The following is a 23,803-nucleotide window of genomic DNA, read 5'->3' on the forward strand; positions in this document are numbered from 1 at the left end:
TATGATATGGAGCAGAAGAGTTTTGGAATTTTAAATAGAGGATTTGGTCATTTTTTATGTCAAAACTATGATGAGCTTGGGGTGGGAGGAGAAATAAAAAAAAAAAATATTTTTGAAAATCAAAATTTAAGGGATCTCTTCTTGTGCCTCTAATTCTACCAAGGATAGGGGAAATTCCATTTTATTGATGAAGATTAGATGATCAACTATATTTTTTTATCAAGTTATTTTTTCCCATACATTTTATATTACAAATATCTTGAGATATTTTCCTCTCTTGTATGGCTGCCCGGGGTATATTTAATGATTTACAATTTTAATGAGTGGGGGACTGTAGTTTTTTCACCCCTGCGAGTCCTGTGATAATGAACACAAAGTGCCCCTGGTAAACCGGTTTTATGATGTTCACTTGCACAGAACACAGCGTACACTTTTTCTCCTGTGTTGTTTGGAATTTGGAAAGTTCCAAACCGGTTTTCTAAATTCAACATCAGAAATTAGGATTCTGCTAAATGTGATGAATGATGATTTCGGTGGGAAGGCATGGCGAAATGCGACAACGATTGTGTGATTTTACTTGAAAGAAATGGGTATCTTCATTTCTGGCTGTGTATCTTCATGCTGTTCTGGTTCATGGTTCTGATGACTTCAAGACTGTTTTAAATCGACAGTTACAGCTTATACCCAACCTGGTTCTTTTACTGTTCCAGTTCAAGCTCATATCCAACCTGGTTCCTTTAATAAACCAGCTACTTCTGAAGCTAAAAGCTAAAAAGATACTCCTATACCATACAAATGGAACCAACAAGCAACTCAGATCAACTTCATCCTATGGAACAGCCTTCCAAAGCAAGCTATTTCCAATGACTTCTCAAATGATTCCATATCAGTCTCAACCTCCAATGGATCTAGAGACTTGGGGGGGGGGACCTATGTAGCAGCAATAATTCAAGTCTAAATGAAACTTAAGAATGCTCGAGAATCATGAGGAAAATCCGGGAACAGGAAAAACCGGAATCCAGGAACCAGTCAGTCTCCTCCTTCAAACACGAGAACATGTACTCCTGGATATTAATATATGTTCATTTAACTATTTAGAATAAACCACATATGTACACTTGTTCTTCCTCTAAAAGCTTATAGATATAAATACGTGATAAATGACGAGTGAGTTAAAGGAGAGGAAAGCGAGTAAGTCTTATCTGGTTCCAGGATCCGACACTACTAATTTGCGGATTTCATAATCCTCGTTCGGGGATTTCTTCCTCTCTACACCATATATATTTTCATTATTGAAGACTATTAATATTTTGATTAAATAGTGTCATTCAACGAATTGAATCGGATTCAAGAATTTAAGTCAAATTCAGAAAATGTTTTATTTATTCTTGATTATAGTAAAAAAGCAAATGTTTGTGTATTTAAGTAGACTAATAATCTTGATAATTTTCTTATTAATGGAACAAGCGTGATTTCAAGTGACGCGTCATGCAAAGATATTGACAACGATAATGTGGAAGATATTGTCGTTTTTCTTGTTTGAAAAGTGTTTAAATCAGACAATTCCTACTTATGTTTCCCTGCAGTAAAACTGCGCAAATAACTTTTCTAAACAAACCACAACTGAAAATAATTAGTTTTCTAAATTATAATCATCGATATCTAATACATACTTGATCAGACAAAGCTTTTAAATAGGGCATTGGCATTATTGCAATGGAGGTTCGCCTGAAGATTCGCGCACAGTTCCTTTAATCGTTTTATTTTAATCTTTTTATTGTACCATTCATATGCATTTAATGCGCAAAAAAAGCTTAATTATCCTGTAGGTCCAGATATTGAGACATTTAGTCCTCATTACAGTCTCATTCTTACAGAGAATTACATTGATGATGAGCACATTAAGTTTTTGGGTTTCTTTTACTGTTATTTCTTTGTTTACTTGAGAATAATAAAAGATGTAATTAGAACCATGTAGAAACTCTTAATCTCTGCGGTCCTGAATTCCCTCTCGTTCATTACATTTGCCATTTTCGTTCTTTCACAACTTTTAGCTTAAAGGGATTGTGAACGAAAGACTAATAAATTCCTTATAAGATTTCAGGTAAATAAAAAGCCGTGGCTATAGAAATCTGCAATACTGTTGAGTTTAAACAGACTATTTGATTTAGCAGAATTTTAACATTTCAAAAGTCTTGCAATTGAAAAATTACAGTATGAGGCATGTAATCAGTTCCTTTGTATAAAAGGCCCCAAAAAGATTCTGTATACTCTAAATATCTTATCAAGCTGGAATTTTGTTGAAGTTTATAATAATCTCTAGACCTGGAGAAACCTGGAGAAACTTTAAAGCTAAAGGATTTAACTCTTTCAAATACATTCAAATATTTCTATATTTTTGGAAACTAAAATAGAATCAAAGGAACTGATTTTAAGTGACCCCCGGCCTTAATGCTTAAGAACATGACCGATCGCAACGGTACCCTTTCAACCTATATTCGTCTGAAGATATCCTTTCAACCTATATACGACTGAAGATATCCTTTCAACCTATATACGACTGAAGATATTCTTTCAACCTATATTCGTCTGAAGATATCCTTTCAACCTATATACGACTGAAGATATCCTTTAAACCTATATACGTCTGAAGATATCCTTTAAACCTATATACGTCTGAAGATATCCTTTAACCTATATACGTCTGAAGATATCCTTTAAACCTATATTCGTTTGAAGATATCCGTTAAACCTATATTCGTCGGAAGATATCCTTTAAACCTATATTCGTCTGAAGATATCCTTTAAACCTATATTTGTCTGAAGATATCCTTTAAACCTATATTCGTCTGAAGATATCCTTTAAACCTATATACGTCTGAAGATATCCTTTAAACCTATATTCGTCTGAAAATATACTTTAAACCTATATACGTCTGAAGATATCCTTTAAACCTATATACGTCTGAAGATATTCTTTAAACTAATATACGTCTGAAGATATCCTTTAAACCTATAAACGTCTGAAGATATCCTTTAAACCTATAAACATCTGAAGATATTCCTTAAACCAATATACGTCTGAATATATCTTTTAAACCTATATACGGGGAATTGGAATAAAGAGGAGAAACCTAAAGAGAAGAAGGAGAAGGAGGAGAAGATAGAAAAAGGAAAAACAAAGAGAAGAAGGAAGCAGATTAAAAGTATCATGAATCTATTAGAGACAGAGAAGAGAAAATAATAATCTTACATCTGTATATTTACTGGAAGTGAAGAGGGACTGAGGTGCAGTAGGACCTGGAGGACCAGGGAGACCAGGAAGTCCATCCCGTCCTGCTTCTCCTTTAGGTCCAACCAGTCCTTCAGGTCCAGGGTCTCCTTGTTCTCCAGGTTCTCCTCTAGGACCAGGGGGACCATGTGGGCCTTCATTTCCTTGTGGTCCTATAGAACCCTAGATAAACATATAAATCATAAAAGATATAGGATGAACAACTAATGATATGATTAAGGTTAAAGTATATATATATTGAAGGATGAATGATACAGTGTAAAGGTTAAATGATGGTGGAAACCTGATGAAGGATAAAGGACATACGATAAATGTTGACTGACGAAGGACGAAGGATATATGAAGAAGGAAAAGGATAAAGGATAAAGGCTGAAGGATATATGATAAAGGACACAGGAGGAGGATGAAAGATGAATTATGAAAGGTGTAGGATGGAGGATGTATGGATAAGGTCTAAGGACAAAGGATAAAGGTTAAAGGATGTTGGATTTATGATGAATGATGAAGAATTAATAATAAAGAATGAAGGATGAATGATGAAGGATAACAAAGGAAGGATATATAATATGAAGGATAAGTATTAATGATAAAGGATAAGTATATATGATTAAGGATAAAGGATATATGACGCAGGATAAAGGATATAGATGAATGATAAAAATATATGATGAAGGATAAAGGATAAAAGATGAAGGATAAATGATATATGATGAAGGATAAAGAATATTTGATGAAGGATAAGGATATATGATGAAGTTTAAATGATATTTGATTAAAGATAAGGATATATGATGAAGGATAAGGATATTTGATGAAGGATAAGGGATATATGATGAAGGATAAGGATATTTGATGCAGGATAAGGGATATATGATGAAGGATAAGGATATTTGATACAGGATAAGGGATACATGATGAAGGATAAGGATATTTGATGCAGGATAAAGATATAAGATAAAGGCCATATGATATATGATGAAGGATAAGGAAATTGATGAAGGATGAAGGTTGAAGTATAAATGATATATACCGGAAGCCCTGAAGGTCCCTCTGGTCCGGATGGACCAGGAGCTCCGACAGGACCAGGAATCAGTTTCGGATTTACATCCTTTACAAATAGCCTGAGCAAGGACTCGTTACAACCACAAGTAGAAGGACCGGACCCGGAGTAGGACTGGTCCAACCATCCTTGTCCTGGAGGACCAGATGGACCAGGTGGTCCACGGACTGTCATACCAGGGGGGCCCTGACAAGATTAAAATAATTAAATAAAAAAAACATTTTTTTTTAAATCTTAAATTCTAAAGAAAAAAACTAACTAACCCTGAGTCCCCTGTCTCCCTTGTCTCCTTTATAGTAGTGAGTTCCAGTACCAGGCCATCCCGCTCCTGTAAACATAAAGGTTATTAAAGGGACTATACATCCCTCTCCTGTAAACATAAAGGTTATTAATGGGACTATACATCCCGCTCCTGTAAACATAAAGGTTATTAATGGGACTATACATCCCGCTCCTGTAAACATGAAGGTTATTAAAGGGAATATACATCCCTCTCCTGTAAACATAAAGGTTATTAATGGTACTATACATCCCGCTCCTGTAAACATAAAGGTTATTAAAGGGAATACACATCCCGCTCCTGTAAATATGAAGGTTATTAAAGGGAAAATACATCCCGCTCCTGTAAACATAAAGGTTATTAATGGGACTATACATCCCACTCCTGTAAACATGAAGGTTACTAAAGGGAATATACATCCCGCTACTGTAAACATGAAGGTTATTAAATAATTGATAAATTTCTCTCTAAAAAGAGAAATACTTGAAAATAATGCTATGATGTTATTTACCGCCTGTATCTGGAATTATCCGGTTTTCATTATTTCGATCGAACTCTATCTTCTTGGTTTTCAGCTTATTCTGGCTTCTTAGGTTTATATTCTCTTCAGAATCCTTCAGGAAATTCTAGATACAAGAAATTATGAAAACAAAAAAGAAAAGAAAAGAAAAAAGAGAAGGAAAGGAGATAACAAAGAGATCTGAGAAAAAAGAGAAGAAAGGACTTATATTTGGGTTTTCAGGTTTATGTTGTCCTCAAAATCCTACAGAAAGTTCTAGAAAGAGAAGAAATATTGAATATAAAAAGGAATGAAAAAAGTAAATTATAGATAGAATAACAGATTAGAAAATATTGTGTTTAAATGTGAGATGAGATAGAAAAAAGGATGGGAATTCTGGTTTTTCAGGTTTATGTTGTCCTCAAAATCCTTTGGAAAGTTGTTTATAGAAGAAATTATGAATACAGAAAAGAAAAGAAAAAAGAGATGAGGAAAGGAGAAAGAATTGTTACTAGATGTGAGATAAAAGAGGAGGAAGGACGGATATTCTTGTTTTCCAAAATAAATCAGCAAATTCTAGATAAAAATTGACTGAATAAAGAATAGAAAAGAGAAAAAAGGGAAAGGAAAGAATAAGTTTAAATTTTCTGTGATGGTGATGGACCAAACCTCTGTAGAGTAAAAAGTAGATGTTAGTTCCACATTTATTGAAAATATATTTCGGTCTGGGTTGACCCTCGTCAGTTCTCACGATATAATAACCATCAAAATCGGTAAAAAAAATTTTAATTATTTTTTTGTTAAAAATCACAAGAAAATAAAGAAACAAAAAAGATTATTCAAAATAAAAATTTGGGCTGTCAAATGCACATAAGGGAAACGAATAAGAAATGCTTTATGATAGGACAGTTTGAGAGAAAGAGTAAAAAGCAGATTCTAAATCCTGTAACTGTAAATGATTCTATGAGAGGAAGAAGAGAAGTTTCAAATAAGTTGTAAGTGAAGGTTTAGGTTTGTTGTGTTCTCTTCTCCGGGTCCCATCCTGAACCTTCTCCAGGATTAATGAATTCTAAACCTTCTTCAGGATTAATATATTCCAAACCTTCTCCAGGATTAATGTATTCTAAACCTTCTCTAGGGTTAATATATTCTAAACCTTCTCCAGGATCAATGTATTCTGAACCTTCTCCAGGATTAATGTATTCTAAACCTTCTCTAGGGTTAATATATTCTAAACCTTCTCCAGGATAAATGTATTCTAAACCTTCTCCAGGATTAATGAACTCTAAACCTTCTCCATGATAGATGTATTCTAAACCTTCTCCAGGACTAATGTATTCTAAACCTTTTCCAGGTGTAATGTATTCTAAACCTTCTCCAGGACTAATGTATTCTAAACCTTTTCCAGGATTAATGTATTCTAAACCTTTTCCAGGTGTAATGTATTCTAAACCTTCTCCAGGTGTAGTGTATTCTAAACCTTCTCCAGGTGTAATGTATCCTCATTTCTGAACGGAGAACCCCGTCCTGTCTCTGCAAATCTCTGTTAGGGTTCAGGTTCAGGATTATGCAGGATAACTTTACACTGCAGTTCACTTTAGAAGGACAATTAGATTCAGAATGACTTCTTTTGTTTTCATTGTATGAGTTAAAGAATATAAAATTTAGCATAGAACTTAAAATAATATTTTTCTGATACTTTTTTTCAAAGTACAGCTCTACCATTTGCTATTACTGTTACCAGAGGATATTTGGAATATCAATGGAGAATTGCTCCTTGGGGATATTCTACCTGTGGTGGAGTTGTATCTTCTCCAGTATGGATCCAACCAACGACTCCTCCAAGTAGAGCAAGGACTAGGAGAATAGCTCCTGCTCCTGCAGCTACTCCCATCTTCACCTTGCTGGAGAGTAGAGCAGCCATCTAAGTTAAATATCAAAATCAAATAAAAATATTTTGAGTCTAAGAATTCTGATTAATAAAAACAATATGATCTCTACACAAGTATATGATGTATTGCTGTTAAACGGTGTTTAATTGTTGTTCAGTTTTTTTTCAGGTTTTTATTAACGATTTTTTTCATAACGGTTTTCAAATCAGAATTCATGATGAAATATTTTGAATTATAAAACGGCAAATTTGACATCCTTAAATCAAAAATGAAATGAAAAATAAACTTAATGAAAATATCTGGTAGGGAACCGAATTATAAATTATGCATGTTTCAGACAAATTTTACTGCATCCTACTCACTATGTAAAATCTATTCTAAACACCCCTTAACCTTTAGAAGTTAAAAATGAATATCTATCCATTGAATGTGTCGAGTGTAGACCTTGTACAGTAAAAACATGATAGATAGAACCTTTTATGAAATTTTTACTGTACAATATTTTTCCAAGATAAATATATCTATATATATATATATTTTATATACCCGGCCTATTCAACCTTACCTCTCATATATCAGACAGCATATATATATATTTATGTAAATATATATTAAGCCTTTCAACAACAGATTCCAGTAAATTTAACTAAACTTCCGCTGAATCTGTAAATATAAGAAAAAAGAAAATCCGCCATTTACGTTTTGGCGCCAAAATCAAAACCTCAGCTTTAAGTTTTGATTGAGACTATAAAATTTTTAAACAAATGACGTTTTCATCGAAATTACTTCATTTTTTTTGGCAATCAATTCACATTTTAAATCGTATTTTCAAATGTTAACCAAAAAGAAATTTGTTCTATTCTCCTAGATATTTTTCTAGATCCTGGGAATGTACGGGGTATTTAAAAAGACTGTATCCCGTATTTAAAAAGACTGTATCCCGTATTTAAAAAGACTGTATTTAAAGAGATTGTATCCCGTATTTAAAAAGACTGTATCCCGTATCTAAAGAGACTGTATCCCGTATTTAAAGAGACTGTATCCCGTATTTAAAGAGACTGTATCCCGTATTTAAAGAGACTGTATCCCGTATTTAAAGAGACTGTATTCCGTATTTAAAGGGAATGTATCCCGTATTTAAAGAAACCGTAGACGTAATTTTTGCAAATTATTAATTTTAGTTGTGGTTTCTCTTTAAAGTAGCTTGCGCATTTCTGCTTTAGAAGTTATAGAGAAAATTATCATATTTAAACGCTTAAAATCTAAAGCAAGTTAATTACAGTTCTGTAGAAATACATTGATTACCAGAAAACTGTAGAATAGGAAGACGACATTAATACAATTCTGAAGTGCATTTGAAGTTGACACAAAAAGCAAAAAGCTTAAATAGTAAGCTATAAAATCACTTACTATGTGAAATGGGTCTGTTTACACTGCACTTTTTATGTATCTCGTGTTTATTGGACTATTTAAAGTTATATCTGGATTTTCTTTTGCAGAGTTTTCTGGTTCTCACTGCAATATTTTCAATTTTCTAAATAAAAAAGGGGGTTTTATTTGTAATTAAAACACAAAATATTTTTTAGTAAAAAGTAAAAGTTGTAATCTTTTTGTTTGTATAGGATATGGTATTGTATACTTGGATCTGTAATGAATTGTATAATATCGGAATATCTGGGACGGATGAGTTTATCATGGTAGAGTACACATCAGTATCCAGTATACAAACGTACCCGGAGTAAACAATGAGTTAAGGATTGATGCTAGGGAGTAAACAATAGATATTGGAATCCCCATGGATCTAACCTATAATGTAGATAAATATTGTATGTACCAGTCAAATTATTTTACTTTCTCTGTATATGCAATGAGATCCATAAAACATGAGATAAATAATGAAATATTTGTTTAAAAAATTTGTATATCAAACCGGCCATTTTGAAAAAAGTTTGATAGACATTTTGATTCATAATTCAATCATATATAACCCAATTTTGTTGTTTAAAAAAAGTTAAAAGTTCTGCAATTTCTACATTTCCCTTGTGTAGATTTGAGGCTTATGTTTTGACCAGGAAAAATGAGGTAGAATATTGCCCCCCCCCCCCCCCTCCAGTTTAACCACAATTTATCTATATTGAAAAACTGAACAAAGTTTAAAATAAAACTTCTCCTTCCCGCAGCTCAATCATTCATGTATTTACTAAACCATATTTATAAACAGAAAATAAACCCATCCACTGCAACATTTATACGACATCACCAGTAGCTTCTCTAGTATGAGAAGATTACATGTAAGAAATTTAAACATAATTGTTTTTTTACAATATCTCTTCAATAAAAGGAGTTATGATGGAAAACATATCAAATTTAACATGGAATTTACTTTGTTTTGACGCGAAATATTTATTTGGAATTACAAAGTCATTACGGTAAGAACCACGCATCTATGGAATAGAAAGACGACAATAAATCCAATTTTTAAGTATATTTGCTGGAGGTTACAAAGCAAATAGTTAAACTAATAGCTTGCAAATTATTTTAAGTAAAATAGTCTGTGCAAACTGCACAACTGTACAGTACAGTCTGTGCAAACTGCACAACTATCGCATCTCATGTTTGTAGGACTATTTTGAATCGTTACTTTAGTCTAAAAGTCGTCTTCCTATTCCACAATGCTCTGGTTATCACTGTATGTATAGTAAAAGTAAGAGATCTAGTGTTTGTGTACATATTTAACTGTGATGTATTGAACTAAACCAGTTTCTGACCAAATCTAAAACATTCTCTAGTTTTTTCCATGTTCTCTTAATTGTTTTAAACTTTCGTCACTGAGTTTTAACTACTCTTTAATCAACAATGTGAAGATAATAAACATTATTCCCGTCTCCATCATAGCTCTGGAATTTGTTTAATGTTATTGACCCAGAACCGACCCGCCTGCACGTACCCAGGAATTCCAGGATAGATTTTTAAGGGGTTTCTTTTCGATAAATCTAATATCAAACATAGTATTCAGGGATTTGGAGCAACTTCAATCATCAGGAAATGGGGGGGGGGGACTTGAATCTATTACGGATAGGGGGGATACAAAAAAAATATGATTATATTGAATATTTTATGCATAAAAATCCACTTTAGTAATCTAGGTTTCCCCTGAGGTTTATAAATGTATATTTAATTCTATTCTCTATAAACATACATAAATACATCCTATACATATGAAGAACAGAGTAGATATTGATAAAGGTTCAGTGTACTGAGGACAGCAGGCAACCAGAGTCCGAAATTTAAAAGAGTATCTTTGAACGAAACTCCCAAGATTCCTTTTTGGCAAGGTACTAATGCAACTAAATTTATTTCAGATGTGTACGCATTTTTTGTACTGCAGTGTACTGTCTTTGGGCGGAAAAGTAAACACAAGACGGATGTCACAGCCTGACATGGAATCCATTTTCACAAAAATAATCAATGAAATATTCTGGTCATAGGAAACTATAATGTGAATTCTCAAAATTATCAAAATTTAATGCTTTTAACCTCCGCGGATACCAGACGAACACTGATGCATCTATTCTTGTTTACAAATTCCGCCCAGAGAGAACTGGTTTCAATGTGTACGCAGAGTAAACACGACCGCAATTAACATTCCTTGCATTAAAACCTTGCTTTTTGGCGTCTTAACTTTTGTGTAGATTTTGATTTAAAAGATTCGAAAAAATTGGAGAATGTAAAGAAACTAAATATAATAAAATTTCCTGACAAAAGTCTATATTCACAAAACTGCATAACCCCATTCAGGAACCCGGGTTCTAAAACTGGTTTTCATAACGATAAGCTCTGTCTTAAGTTTTAGGCTCTGGGCAAAACTGTACAATTTTAGAAAACTGTGGTTGTTTGTCCACGTATTCTCAAAAACAAGTTATTTTTCCAGTGCTTCCTTTGTTTACTTTCTTATTTTTTGTTAACATTTTGTTAACACCTCTTAGATCATTTAATATTGATGTGTACGTCGGCAAAATGCTTACTAAATATATGTTCTAAATATATGCCAGAATCAAAGTTTAAAACAAACCCCTGCAGACCCCGCAGTGTGTGTGTACTGTATGAACCCCATTTTCTCTTGAAATCGAGATGAGTTGGCTGAGTGTCTATCTTTGTCTATGATATGGAGCAGAAGAGTTTTCAGGCCCCAACGGGTGCTGAGCCCCCCATGGAAAAAAAATAAAACTTAAGCCCCCCTGGACAAATTCCTAAATACGCTCACCGCATGGGTGCATTATGGTATTATAAATATAGTATTTCCCTTGCCAACATTTTTTTCTACAAAAAAAATCAAAACAAGATTTTTCCGCCAAAAAAATCATAAAAAAATTTTCCCGCCAAACTGCTACAAAATAAATAGTGGTTCTCATCAAAGTGCTATAATGCCATTTTCAATCCAGTATTTCATTCTGTTTTCTCATCGTGAATTTTATTCCATTTCAATATCTGGAGAAATAGAATTTATTAGGTTTTCATTCCCACTTAATCCCATCCATGGGATATAAACCATTCTTTAATGTTTAAATCATCTAAAAACAATTTTCATACATTTCTGATCATTCTATTCTATTTACGAGAAAAAACTGCATATCTACCTAACAGCAATATCATGCTTGTAAATCGACATTTCAAGTACATATCACAAGCTTTAATTTATTTAAATACTGACTGAAAGGCCTGGCGTTGCCCGTGGAAAAAAGAGAACATCTTTGAAAAAAAAACTACGATTTTTTTAGTCTGTAACATCCCCCGGCCACCAATGAGTGTCCAAAATAAAATTCAGCCCAATCAGTCCAGCTTGGACGGCTATACGAATATATATATCATTGTCTTGTTTTATGTAGATAACTAAAAGAACTTTTACAATTAGGGTAGGGGAAGGTTTTTTTTGCCAAAACGGAGAAGTAAAAATAACAAGGAAATGGGCGAAATTATTTTTGTTGTTATTAGCTTTTAATATATAAAGAAAAAATGGTCGCAGGTAAAGCATCATTTATTTGTCCGGAGCTGGGAACTTTAGAATGGTGGATATCGGGATTAATGCTTGATTCACTCTTTTTCTTAATCTCCAGATTAAATATTGCTTGTTTTCCTCATGAATTTTATCTCCAGATTAATTAACAGATCGGGATTAAGGATATCACATTCTAAAGTTTTCAGCTCTGATTTGATTAAGGCGACTGTGACTGATCTGATTCGACAAAATTTGTTGTGGGAATTGAAATTACCCCAATGCAAGGATAGTTTATGGACAATGTTTCCTCAACAAATTTAAATTTTTTTAAATATTGGGAAAAAAGAACAAATAAAATACAATAACTGGAAAATTATTTTTAATATTAAATACATTGAAAGAATTTATCAAATGTCGTATTCTTCACTTTCTGATACTCATGGAATGTTGCAGATATTAAGTTTTTTAATAAAATGATTTCATGGAGCTCTATAAAACTGTTCCTGCATATTCATGGCCATTTATTTATTTTTGATATTTACGTAAATATATATTTAAGTATAAAACCCATTGAAAAATTGTCAAGACGATATTTCATAAATTCTTACGATGTATTTAATATTTAAGGTTTAACTGTATTACTAATATTATTTACTTATAAGCAACCCTCCATGCAAAGATGGGATTCACAACGATATCCTTGAAACCTTTATCTGATAAAAAAATGAGAAAAATATTGTCGTTTTTAGGTTAATTATGGAAATTCCCATAGGTAATCCTGCAGTAGAAAGGAAATGAGTTTTTGTAACAACATCTTATTTTCTAATTTTTATACCTTCTCAACCAAATGTCGTAGACCTTAGATATTTCAAACTATGCATTCTGTTAGATCAAATAGTCTAAGTTTGAAATATCAAATGATTACGCTATTAGGTTGAAAAGATATATAGAGGTTTAAAAATTTCAGTTTGTGTAAAAGACTCAATTCCTTTGCAAATCATTTTTGTAGAGAATGCAAAATCGAATATAATCAGTTTTCAACATTTTAAAAATTTATATCTAAATAATTTAACTTAATCAGACAAAGCTTTTCATGGCACTGTTGTGAATCCGACATTACCAAGGAAAGGACACTTGATATTACGTTTACGTTATTTTTGACTTTCCTGTTTTGCACTAGGTTTTCTTTCCCTTAAGTGCTATTGAGAAGCTAGACTCTGAAATATCAGGGGGTGCAAAGGTCATGCCCCCCCCCCTGTTGAAGGACACTTGAAATTGCGTTTACAATCATATTAGGTACGATAGGATATGCTCGCGGGAATAAGCAAAATGTATAAGAACATCTCAAATGCCATCTTTTTCATGTTTTCTTCAATCTGTTAGTTTCTCTGGCGTTGACTCTATCATAGTTAACGTTGATCGGAGTTAGGATTAAACTAAATAAAACTAAATAAAAGTTTAATTTTGCAAAATCAAACTTTATCCCAGGGTTTCCCCGTTGCATTTAAGCTCTTGCATTTAGAATTTTATCATTACAGACTTCTGGTTCTATGTTTTGTCGTATTATACTAATCTAAGAAAGGAAATTAATTAGGGGGGGGGGGGCTCAGCACCTTTAGGAACCTAAAAAAACCGGAAACCTTAGAATTCATTGATTCATGGTTTGGACGGAGCCCCTTGGCTCTGTCTATGCTTCTGGAAAGAATTTTAAGAAGTAACTTTAAATTAAAATATTTATAATCTTCTTTATTCAATGGCTAAAAAAAGTATATCATTGTTCGAGGTATCACTGATACTGAAAATTCTCGAACAACTCGACGATGTGTTACCTCAAAAATGGCAAACTAGAAAAAATAAGGCTATTATACTTATTCTAGTGCTAATATTAAATTTTAAATTTAGCTTTTCAAGCAGCCATTTTTTCTACATCATAAAACTAAAAATTTCGCGGGTTTTTATGTTTATATGATGACCCTTTAAAAAATTAAGAAATATACATTTTTCTAAGTCAAGATTTTCAATGCCGTTCGGCCTTTAACCTTTCCTGGGACAAAAAACGTTTGGCCTAATCGGTTCAGCCGTTTTGACAAGTATATGATACAAACCTACAGACAAACAAAATATAAACATAGAGCATAAAAAATTCGGTTCTAACCTAACAATGAGTCCATTTCTAATTCAGATAACATTTAAAGCAAAAAACTGTATTAAAAACTTTTGTTTAGATTCAGAAGATTTTAACATCTCAGCCAATTTTCAGCAATTGCATACTTTTCCATTCACAAAGAAAATGAGTTTTTGCCACAAACTCTAATTTTTCAATTACAACTTTTTGATATTTCAAAGTCTGAATTATGTTAGATCAAATAGTCTAGATTTTAAATGTCAAAGGTTTGCAGCACAGGTTGCAAAAATATAGGGATAAGGAAATTCGAGTTTGTGGCAAAGACTCAATTTCTGTGCTAACTTTGTACCCTGATCTAGGTTTTCTATATCTTACCCCGGATCCTGGTCTCAAACAAGAATAAGTTTCTAACTGGAGTATCCGAACCTCCGATCCATCCCAACCCTTTCCCGGAGCGGTTCTAAGATTTTCTCCGGAGATATCCGTCCTGTCCTATCCAATCCGTCCCGTTGAATCTGATTCTAGATGTTTCCACTGATGCTGACACGAACTAATAAAATAAAAAATTAAACAAAATCATTGGAAAACAAACAAGTTATTTTCCCTTTAGATTGCCCAACTTCATCCTGTCTTTTGAAATTTTGAAAAAGGAAAATAAAATTTTTTTCGAAGCTAAAATAATTGAGTTTTTGTCGCGAACTCAACTTTTCTAATCCTTATATTTTTGCAACCTGATGGTGTAAACCTAGCTGTGTTATTTTAAATTGATTATTTGAATTAACATAACTCATAGTTTGAAATATCAAAGATCTACGACATTTTGTCACAAAGATGTAGGGATTTAAAAATCAGAATTTGTAGCAAAAACTCAGTTTCTTTGAACAAGATCGTAAATAAAAATTAAAGATTAAATCCCAATAATTCTATCTTGAAATATTCCAAATCTGTTGCTAAACGTTTCCCAAAATACTCTCCATAAACATACTGATGAACTCAATATTTAATCATTATGTATCTTCTCCTATTTTCGGAATTTTTACATATTCCTTTAGCTCCAGGTTCCTTGTATATGATGTGGGTCTCCAAGTCCCCTTTATGTGTGGGAGACAGGTTCAGTAATGACACGATCTACAAAAACATTTTTCTTATTTCTATTCTAAATTCTAGATCATATAGGGCTTTATTTACCACATTTATCACGCTTATTCATAAACTTACGGGTTAAGTTTTCCCCTCTCCCAACCCTGAACTCAAGGGTTCAGTTCTTCCTTCTCCTATTCCTGAACTCAAGGGTTCAGTTCTCCCTTCTCCCAACCTTATTTCTGAATTCAAGGATTCAGTTCTCCCTTCTCCAATTCCTAAACTCAAGGGTTCAGTTCTCCCTTCTCCCAACCTTATTCCTGAACTCAAGGATTCAGTTCTCCTTTCTCCCAACCTTATTCCTAAACTCAAGGGTCCAGTTCTCCCTTCTCCTAACCTTATTCCTGAATTCAAGGGTTCAGTTCTCCCCTTCACCCAACCTTATTCCTAAACTCAATGGTTAAATTCTCCCTTCTCTCGACCATGTTTCTGAACGTAAGGGGATCAGTTCTCCCTTCTCCTATTCCTGAACTAATTGGTTCAGTTCTCCACTTCTCCCAACCTTATTTCTGAATTCAAGGATTCAGTTCTCCCTTCTCCAATTCCTAAACTCAAGGGTTCAGTTCTCCCTTCTCCCAACCTTATTCCTAAACTCAAGAATTCAGTTTTTTCTTCTTCTATTTTCAAGGATTAAGTTCTTCTTTCTCCAATTTCTGAACTATGGATTCAGTTAACCCTTCTCAACCTTGTTTCTTATTTCAATGGTTCCGTTTTCTTGTATCTTGTTATCTGTGAATAAGCGTAATTAAGCTCTTACACGTTCCCTTCTATCTAGAATACTACCCGGAGAAACCATTAAAATATTCCAAAACCTGTGAGAAAAACAATCTAGGAGAAAAGAAGATTGTTGTCTGGACGGTTTACACAGATGGTGGTTCTTATATTAGTATCAGGTATCATTGTTTATTCACAGAGTATAGAACTATAGATAGAGTAATATTCAGAGAGTATAGAAGATAGATAGAGTAATACACAGAGTTTAGAATATAGATGGATTAATATTTAGAGAGTAAAGAATATAGATAGAGTAATATCATACAGTATAGAATATAGATAGAGTAATATACCCAGAGTATAGAATATAGATAGAGTAATATACCCAGAGTATAGAATATAGATAGAGTAATATACACAGATTATAGAATATAGATAGAGTAATTTACACAGAGTATCGAATATAGATAGAGTAATATACCCAGAGTATAGAATATAGATAGAGTAATATACACAGATTATAGAATATAGATAGAGTAATTTACACAGAGTATCGAATATAGATAGAGTAATGTTTAGAGAGTATAGAATGTAGATAGAGTAATATTTAGAGAGTATAGAATGTAGATAGAGTAATATTTAGAGAGTATAGAATATAGATATAGTAATATTTAGAGAGTATAGAATGTAGATAGAGTAATATTAAAAGAGCAAAGAATATAAATAGATTAATATTCAGAGAGTATAGACTATAGTTAGAAAAATATTTAGAGAGTATAGAAATAGAATATTTAAACGAGCTGACAAGATCATGCCCATTGGTTTGGCATTGATAGTTTGGAGCTTGTGTCCGTATTGACATTAAAGCCTATGAGATCGTGCCCTTGTTTGGCATTGAAAGTTTACTAGTTGTACAGGGTGTCCCAAAAAACATGGGAATTCAGTGACGAATTCGATATCGTCTTTGTTATCNAAGGGTTGCATGCTTGATTAACAACGTAATCTAAAAGGACTCCCATTTAAAGGGTTGCATGCTTAAGTTTAAAATTCTTACAGTTAACTTCCTTGTCACTGCTATTTGAATCTGTAAGTCACGTGTATTAAGAAACAACAATTTACAATAATCAATTTTCAGACAGTAAAAAGGAAACTTTAAAGGGGGGGGGGTGAGGGAAATTTGGATTTCAAATGAAAACTAGTTAAATCTGGAGATATTGAAAGATATTTCTGTTTTCTGTATTTATGGTTGTGATATTGGGATAAATTATTCACACATGGTGCAGCACACAAACCTCAACAATCAGATGCATCTGCACAAACTAGGATTGATCTGTCATATTTCTTACTTCACACATATATACAGATTATACTAGCAATTGAGAACCCAGCTTTGAAACTAAATTTTCTCTATAAAAGTTAACCCACTTAATTAGAATTTCTAAACTGAACTAAGAACATTTCCCTGGTTCTAACGAGTCTCTAATCAAAATTTAAGGCAAATCGGTCAAGAGGTTCCTGAGTTATGATCGGACATACTAACAAACAAACAGAGATTACTACTTTATATAGATACAGGGTTACCCACAAAGTATAGGAATTTGATGATGAACTGAAACGCTTTACTTATGACTATTCAAAGGTTGAATTTAGATTATGCCTTGAAAATAGTTTTTAACGAATTAACTGACTTATTTGACTGAGAAAGAGACAATATATGACAGCTATACTGTGAATCAGGAAAAAGGGAGTAAATAAATTCTGAACATTCTCGCTCCCTCGTAACCCTGCACATTGGACAAGACAAGGAAGGTTCACATGGAATCCCATATCTTTGGTCGTCAACAAATTGTAATGCAGTTTCTGGGAAGCACAGGGTGTCAGTTGAGAGATGAGTAAATGGATAAATCGTCTGTAAGCTTTCAACATTATTTCTTCTAAAAAAAACAGTAAAATATATACTAACGCCACTAGCGGTAAGAAATGTATTAAATTTCTACACAATTATGGCTGAACCCTTGTGTACGCTCTATATTTTATACCTCTATTAAACCCTTGTGTACGCTCTATATTTTATACCTCTATTAAACCCTTGTGTACGCTCTATATTTTTTACCTCTATTAAACCCTTGTGTACGCTCTATATTTTATACCTCTATTAAACCCTTGTGTACGCTCTATATTTTATACCTCTATTAAACCCTTGTGTACGCTCTATATTTTATACCTCTATTAAACCCTTGTGTACGCTCTATATTTTATACCTCTATTAAACCCTTGTGTGCGCTCTATATTTTATACCTCTATTAAACCCTTGCGTACGCTCTATATTTTATACCTCTATTAAACCCTTGTGTACGCTCTATATTTTATACCTTTATTAAACCCTTGTGTACGCTCTATATTTTATACCTCTATTAAACCAATTTACGTAAGATTTGTGAACATGTACACTGTGCAGTGTTACTGTGTACACTGTACACGATGCATATGTACACTACATAAACAGAAAACATTTGTTATCAGTTTTTTTCAAAAATCAATGTGAGGACTCTACAAAAATGTTGTTAAAGGACTATGTTGGAAGGCGGTGGGTAGACCAGAAATGGTTTGTGAAAATAAATCTTGGAATTCAGGTTTTACAAAATTCATTTCTATCAAATATCTGTCTTTCTTTTTCACTTAATAAATTAATAATATTTTTTTAAAATTTACACTTTGCAGTTTTAATAGATTGAATGATTGTCTAGTAAACATGTGAAAATTAAGTTTGCTTTTCTAACATTAAAAAACCAATTATAACAGTGTTTCTCTGCTCTTCTACGCTAAATTATTCTCGTAATATATTAGACATTTCATTTTTTTCAATCGTTTATTGAACAGGGATTAAAAATTGTAAATACTTCAATCAACTTTGAATGTACAATCGGACCAGGGCTTAACAATAAACATGGGAATATGGGGCTAAGCTCTCCCTGTGAATTGAAAACTATGGTTTTAAGTGAGGATTCAAGCCCCTCTAGACAAATGGGCCGCATTTTAAATATCTCTGGTGTGAGCCATTAAATTTCCATCTTCGTTGTAATTTTGCTGAGCCCGTTCTCTCCATAATAATGTTTTAACAGTGGTCGTGAAGTTCACGTACTTTGGGGACGATACTTTGGCCGCTAGATGTCTCACGCAAAATTCTTATCTGATAGATAATTCAAAAATTCATTCCCTTAACCAAGAATTTTATTTTAACAGTCCTGATGTTATTTTGAAACTGTATAATATTTACTGTTGTAGTTTTTATGGATCTAGTATTTGGGACTTGAGTTCCCAATGTGTTTCAAAATTGTATACAGCATGGAACTCTGCATTTCGAATTCTTTTTAATGTACCTAGAGATACGCATAGGTACTTGATTGAAAGTATTTCACAATGTTTACATGTAAAAACTATGTTAGCTAGCAGATGTGTGACTTTCTATGAGACTATTGAAGCAAGTTCTAAGCATGCATTAGATTTCTTTCTAATTTGTGTTGAGGTCATTAAAAAATGTAAAAATGACCTCAACACATGTGTTGAGGTCATAAATTTCTGCCAAGAACTGCAGTTCTTGGCAGAAATTTATTTTCTATTGCAAATGATTGTTCTGTAAATCCTTCGGATCTTAGAAAAATATTAGTTAAGAAACAAATGAAATATTTTGATGTCCCATTGGAACATGCATGGAAAGTTCGGATTTTACAAGAAATTTTAAATACAAGAATGAATAATTTATATGTTGAAGGATTGGATGATTACAAAATAACTGAAATGATAAATATGTTATGTAATGATTCATGATCAATGTTTTCTATTTAATAATTTTGCATATTTTTCTCTTTTCTTTTGGAAACCTGTATTTTCAAAAATTTATTTAAACAAATTTAAACTACACCATTTATATATGTATTTATATCTTTGCGTGTGAATATAATAATAATAATAATAATTCATACGAGAGGCTTCTAGCGGCCAAACTATCTTCCCCCGAAGTACATGACCTACACGACCACCATCTATAGAGAAAACGGGCTCTTCTGTTTCTAAATTCTACCTTCTACAACTGTTAGACATGTCTGATTCAAGACGGTGCCCTATAAACATATATCAGATCAATAATGCCAAATTACCGTCGTTCTTTATAGCTTAAAGAGTGCTTATAATTCTTACAATTTTCTCCCTTTGTTCCTGAAGCAGAAATGTGCAAGCAACTTCTAGGAGAAACCTAAATTGAAAATTATCAACTTTCAAAGAGATGAATCTCTCAAACAACCTTGATCAGACAAACCTTTAAAGGGTACTATTGTGAATCTTACATTCCTCTAAAATTGATGAGTCACTTGAAATTTCGTCAACACTCCCTTTAAACAGCTGTTTGTTCAGATCTACCTCCTACTGACTGGTATAGGGTGTTGTCTGGTATCCTCCCTACTAATGAACAGATCAGACCAGGAACAGAACTCGTGTAATCAGACACAGATCTCAGAGAATGGAACAAGCTCCATCCAGGTTCAAATCAGAAATTATGGTTTCAAGGAAAGGAAAATAATTTTAGTAATTTTTGGAGAAATGGATGAAATATAAATAAGCTAACGTCATCATTTCAACATTTTCTGAAATATAGTTGTAGACATTTCTATACGCAGGCGGACTGGGGGGATTTATTTTAATTTTTGCCTGTATTAAGTGTTTCCCCCTCACCTTTGATTTTTCATTTTTTTTATAAATAGTGTTCAATATTTGTATCCAAAAAAAGGCCTTTCTNGGTTGTAGTCCTCTTGTCCAAAAATCCCAGGGAGGCCCCTGCCGACTGCAAACTTTTAATCAGGACTGTAACTAGGTAAAAAATGTTGCCCCCATCTGAAAAGGAAAGCCCCTAAGAAGTAGTTCGCATTTTTCTTCGTGCTTTGCGCAATTTATTTTCAAATTAAATCTTTTGAACAAATATTAACCCCCCGGACCTTCTCCTCCCCCAACTCTTTCTCTTAACTACAGCTCCTTAGCTGAAAACTTTAGAATGAAATATCCAGATATCCCGTCGAATAATTAAACTGGAGTTTAAATTCATGTGGAGAACAAGCAATATTTAATCTGGATATTTATGAAATTATGAATTTATTTCTTAAACCATTCTAAAGTTTTCAGCTCAGGATAAACAATTATAGCTATTTGCTTTATGCAAATGTTTGTCAAGTTTTCCTGCAACCTCCGTGGGGGGGGGGGGGGGGGACACAAATATTAAGTTTAGTTAATGAAGTATTTACGCAAAACACAAATTTTAGATTTCCTCTCAATTTTCTTACACTGTCTCTAAGACTGTTTCAAAAAAACAAAATGTCTGCGTGACAGTTCTTGAAACATCCATGCTTGAAACACGGTTCTTTAAAGTTTTAACTTTTTAAAAGAAAATTCTTCTCTCTCTGTATCTGCACCATCTGCAATGCTAAATACAAACTATGCAAATATTTAAATCTTACTGAAAAAGAAGTAAATTTTTGATCTATTTAAATATTTAGACGAGGGGACATGTTCAAGTATTGACATTTTATGAACCTGTAAACTGTTGTGTAAAAATCAAATTGATATTATTTTTTTTGCGGATTTTAAAGATATTTCTAGGCCATTTTTACCCCAAAATTCAGACATTTCTATGATTTAAATCTCAAAAGTGGGACTTTCTTTAAACTTAAAATTTCTTGATTAAAATCATTAGTTTTTAAACTGCATTTTGAGTCAAATGATATATCAATTTATAGTTCATTAATATTTTTACTAAATTTGATATATCAATTCAAACTTTGAAATGCATATTTAATCAAATTAGAAATTAGAAATGTATCTGACATTGTTTTTATCTTGAAACTATAGGGTGACCCACATCATATTAGATCGTCAATCGGTCTATTACAATTTTCGGGACTTTTCAGAAAATTTAAAAAGAATTAATTATTTTGAAAAATTAAATAAGGCTAATAAAAGAATTTTCTTGCGGAAAATGCTAGGCTTTTCGAGTATTATGGGTTTATTTTGGCGTTAAAATTTGGAGATAATCTAATATGATATGGGACGCTCTGTATGTTAGGTACAGAGAGGAGCAGAGTTTGAACCGAGCGCTGTATCTCTGATGGTATACGGAGTAATGCAAACCATCCCTTCCATTCTCTGTCTTGGTGTTCATATGCTCTATGGATATATTGCCAGGGTAACATTTTATTGGAAATTTCATCAAGTTCAGAAAATTTACCAAATCTTTCCAAAGTCTGTACACTGAGAACACTAATTTAATCTGGAGTGATCATAATGCAGTATTAGGCACAGTGATAAAACATAACTTGGCTAGTTTTTTTAAAAACCTTTTATGGGTTCTAATTCCTAAATCTTTGCAACCCGATGGTGTAAACCTTTGATTTTTCAAACTATGACTTTTTGATATAACAGAAATCATAGTTTGAAATATCTAAGATTATAAATCGGGTCGCAAAGATATAAGGGTTATAAAATCAGAGTTTGTGGCAAAAACTCAATTCCTTTTCAAAATTTCGAATCTGTTTTTCTAAACATTTTCACAGAAAATATATCGGTATGTTTTTCCCTTATATTTTATCTTAGGATAAAAATATTTGAAAGTTTAATAAAAGCAAATTTCTCCAGGTTTGAAATGTTAGAAGTTCATTATGTTTGTGGTTCCTGTTAAAGTCAAAAACCACATAACAAACCAATTTATTCCCCATCATTAATTGTACATAGGATTAGGCACAACCGGCCCCTCCCCCTCTGCCCCTGGCAATTTTTTCATTCCCAGCCCTTTAAAAGAGAAGCCCCTCGCCCATCTGTTTGAGGTGGTTTTGTTTTAAGCAGATCAAATAAAGCAGATGTTTTTTACTTGAATTCAAATGAATTCTATTCTATCAAAGTCCATTTCTATTTTGTATTTCTGAATACGCATTAAGTATTTATTCATTGAAGTTTATCCTTTCATATTTTAAATTTTTGATGCAGATCTAAAAGTTGGTCTGATATAAAGTGAGAAATATCTAAAAGTTAGTCTGATATAAAGGAAGAAATTTCGAATTTTAATTTGTACATTTTTGCAGTAAGAGAAAAAGAAGAAAGTTTTCAGATTTTACTATTTTTCTAGTTTAAAAAAACGATGAAATTTTCCGATAAACTATTTTTTCTCACTTTTTTTCGAAAATAATAAGCCTCTTGTTCGGAGCATAAACAAAACGTATTGTCACAAAACTTATCTTTTCAAAACTTATCTTTTCAAAACTTATCTTTTCAAAACTTATCAAACCACAAAACATATCTTTTCAAAACTTATCAAACCACAAGACATATCTTTTCAAAACTTATCACCACAAAACTTATCTTTTCAAAACTTATCTTTTCAAAACTTATCAAACCACAAAACATATCTTTTCAAAACTTATCAAACCACAAAACATATCTTTTCAAAACTTATCAAACCACAAAACATATCTTTTCAAAACTTATCACCACAAAACATATCTTTTCAAAACTTATCACCACAAAACATATCTTTTCAAAACTTATCAAAACAAAACTTATCAAAACAAAACTTATCAAAACAAAACTTATAAAACTACAAAACTTATCAAACTACAAAACTTACCAAAACAAAACTTATCAAAACAAAACTTATCAAACTACAAAACTTATCAAACTACTAAACTTACCAAAACAAAACTTATCAAAACAAAACTTATCAAAACAAAACTTATCAAAACAAAACTTATCAAACTACAAAACTTATC

General features: G+C 32.5%; 2 protein-coding genes across 3 annotated transcripts in view; one reads left to right on the forward strand and one right to left on the reverse strand.

Annotated features, from left to right (window-relative positions):
- LOC111703063 (collagen alpha-1(XVIII) chain) overlaps positions 1-14,731 on the reverse strand; it is a 27,562-nt gene extending 12,831 nt beyond the window's left edge. Inside the window, exons 1-6 of the mRNA XM_023474917.1 lie at positions 14,520-14,731; positions 6,924-7,055; positions 5,144-5,258; positions 4,616-4,680; positions 4,323-4,538; positions 3,254-3,454 (exon numbers count right to left, since the gene is read on the reverse strand). Of these exons, the coding sequence (XP_023330685.1) occupies positions 3,254-3,454; positions 4,323-4,538; positions 4,616-4,680; positions 5,144-5,258; positions 6,924-7,055 (729 nt within the window). The 5' untranslated portion in view covers positions 14,520-14,731. The remainder of the gene's footprint in view (positions 1-3,253; positions 3,455-4,322; positions 4,539-4,615; positions 4,681-5,143; positions 5,259-6,923; positions 7,056-14,519) is intronic.
- A 3,745-nt stretch (positions 14,732-18,476) lies between these two features.
- The window catches only part of LOC111703045 (uncharacterized), a 16,969-nt gene continuing 11,642 nt past the window's right edge, over positions 18,477-23,803 (forward strand). The window contains exons 1-3 of one of the 2 annotated variants that reach the window (XM_023474893.1): positions 18,477-18,631; positions 20,409-20,561; positions 22,108-22,227. In XM_023474893.1, coding sequence (XP_023330661.1) covers positions 18,557-18,631; positions 20,409-20,561; positions 22,108-22,227 — 348 coding nt within the window. In that variant the 5' untranslated portion in view covers positions 18,477-18,556. The remainder of the gene's footprint in view (positions 18,632-20,408; positions 20,562-22,107; positions 22,228-23,803) is intronic. The other variant, XM_023474894.1, reaches the window with a different exon arrangement.

The sequence above is a fragment of the Eurytemora carolleeae genome, unplaced genomic scaffold (assembly GCF_000591075.1).
Source record: "Eurytemora carolleeae unplaced genomic scaffold, Eaff_2.0 scaffold505, whole genome shotgun sequence".
Classification (NCBI taxonomy): Eukaryota; Metazoa; Arthropoda; class Copepoda; order Calanoida; family Temoridae; genus Eurytemora; species Eurytemora carolleeae.